Source organism: Cyprinodon variegatus, unplaced genomic scaffold (genome assembly GCF_000732505.1).
Source record: "Cyprinodon variegatus isolate N-32 unplaced genomic scaffold, C_variegatus-1.0 Scaffold5853, whole genome shotgun sequence".
Lineage (NCBI taxonomy): Eukaryota > Metazoa > Chordata > Actinopteri > Cyprinodontiformes > Cyprinodontidae > Cyprinodon > Cyprinodon variegatus.
In genome coordinates this window covers 1-1,615 of record NW_015156306.1, presented here as the reverse complement: position 1 = coordinate 1,615, position 1,615 = coordinate 1, and the positions used below count along the sequence as shown (strand labels likewise).

At 50.0% G+C, this 1,615-nt stretch overlaps 1 protein-coding gene across 1 annotated transcript; it reads right to left on the bottom strand.

Annotated features, from left to right (window-relative positions):
* Positions 1-70: 70 nt before the first annotated feature.
* On the bottom strand, positions 71-691 carry LOC107081511 (transmembrane protein 238-like). Its single transcript, XM_015369675.1, has one exon. The coding sequence runs from the start codon at positions 608-610 to the stop codon at positions 152-154; it is 459 nt and encodes a 152-aa protein (XP_015225161.1). The 5' UTR covers positions 611-691; the 3' UTR covers positions 71-151.
* Positions 692-1,615: the final 924 nt, after the last annotated feature.

Genomic DNA, 1,615 nt, shown 5'->3' with positions numbered 1-1,615 from the left:
TGATCAGGAGGTTCTGGGTTCTCCTCCTTCCTCAGCTCCTCCAGGAGGAGCAGAAGGACTTTGATCCCTCTGATGGTTTTTATGGCGTCATAATTTCAGGCCATAAAGCAGCAGGTAGAGGTTGAACTTTGACCTTGCTCACCTCCACCTGTCAGGTGGCTGAAGTCTCCATTGTCGTGCGTGGCATCTGTCCCGCAACGCCCTGTGGGGCTACCGTTTCCATGGCAACGGCCACCTGCCCGGTCTTCTGGGACCCCCTCATCCCCTGCGGACCTCCTGCTCCTCCTCCGCGGCGGAAGGAGCTCCTGATGCCGCTGCTCACGCGGCTGGAGAGCCGCCGCACCGCGCCGCCGATGCCGCCTTTCTTCTTCAGCAGACCGACGTCATCCTCCAGCTCCTTCGGGGGAACCTCGATGTTCCCAGAGTACCAGAACACCCACCAGATGAGGCTGAGGAAGATGATGATGGCGCCCGCGTAGATGAGCAGGTCGTAGAAGAAGACGGTGGCGAAGACCCCCAGGAGGAGCACCGTCAGCCCCACGACGTCAAAGGCCACCGCGAGCCAGAAGCTGCACGCGCAGCGGCCCAGACCCCGGTGCTCTGCCTCCATGTTCAGGTGAGACAGGTGAGACGCAGCGGGACAGGAGACACAGCCGCAGGAGGAGGGGCCGGGAGCGCTGAGGGGGAGGAGCCAGAGGCGCACCTGGCAGGTGCTGCACCTCACAGACCGCTTTAGGGATGGACCCTGTGACGTCACCGTCAGTGCGCAGGGCATCCAATGGAACACCTTTACCTGAAGCAACCTCTGCGCCACGAGCCCACAAAGATGAAACTAAAGTCGGAAGTTAGTGAAGAAAATATTCCATGATCGATTTTTATTGTTTGACCTCCTGATCAAAATAAGATAAAACCATTAAAGGCTGAAATAAAATAAAAACATGAGGAATCTGACCGCAGGTTCGATCAGGAATCATTTCTATTATTTTCTATTTCTATAGCGCCAATTAACAAAACATGTCACTTTATTTATGTTTAGGCACATTATCAGAACCAAGGATTCAATAAATAAAGTCCAGCAGGAGGTGCTGAAGAGGAGCAGGTGAGGAGGTGAAAGGTCCTCCTGCTCCACAGGGAGCGCCTTTCTGTCCTGTAAATAGAAACAGGTTTGCTCATTGGCTTAAGGAAAATAATCAGAACAAAGATCTACTGATTTACTGCAGAGAAGGAAGTTATGTTATTTTAAACATACATATAAATTAACTACAAATATTTCCATGTCAATTATTTTATCATTAAAACTGACTAAAGTAATACTTAGAGAAGGTAAACATGTTAGAACCCTGCAGTCTTTAGATCTCTAAGGTTTGTTCTTTATTCAGAGTTAAATTACATGTCAGGGGAAAACTTCTAGAAGTCAGATCGATCATCCTAACTGATGATCGATCTAATCATTTCCAGATCGCCCGTATTAAATGGTTTTGATCTAAAAATTCAGCGGACTGTAGCGCCGCTCAGTGGCAGAGGGAGGGAACAGCAGAGAACAGGAACAGCTGCTGAGGTTCAGCTGTAGCATCACTTTGGGTCGGTTCACCAGGATGGCGTTGGATTATTTCAT

Bases quoted from the DNA above. Each gene is read 5' to 3' on its own strand.
- LOC107081511 (XM_015369675.1), bottom strand. From the start codon at position 610: ATGGAGGCAGAGCACCGGGGTCTGGGCCGCTGCGCGTGCAGCTTCTGG.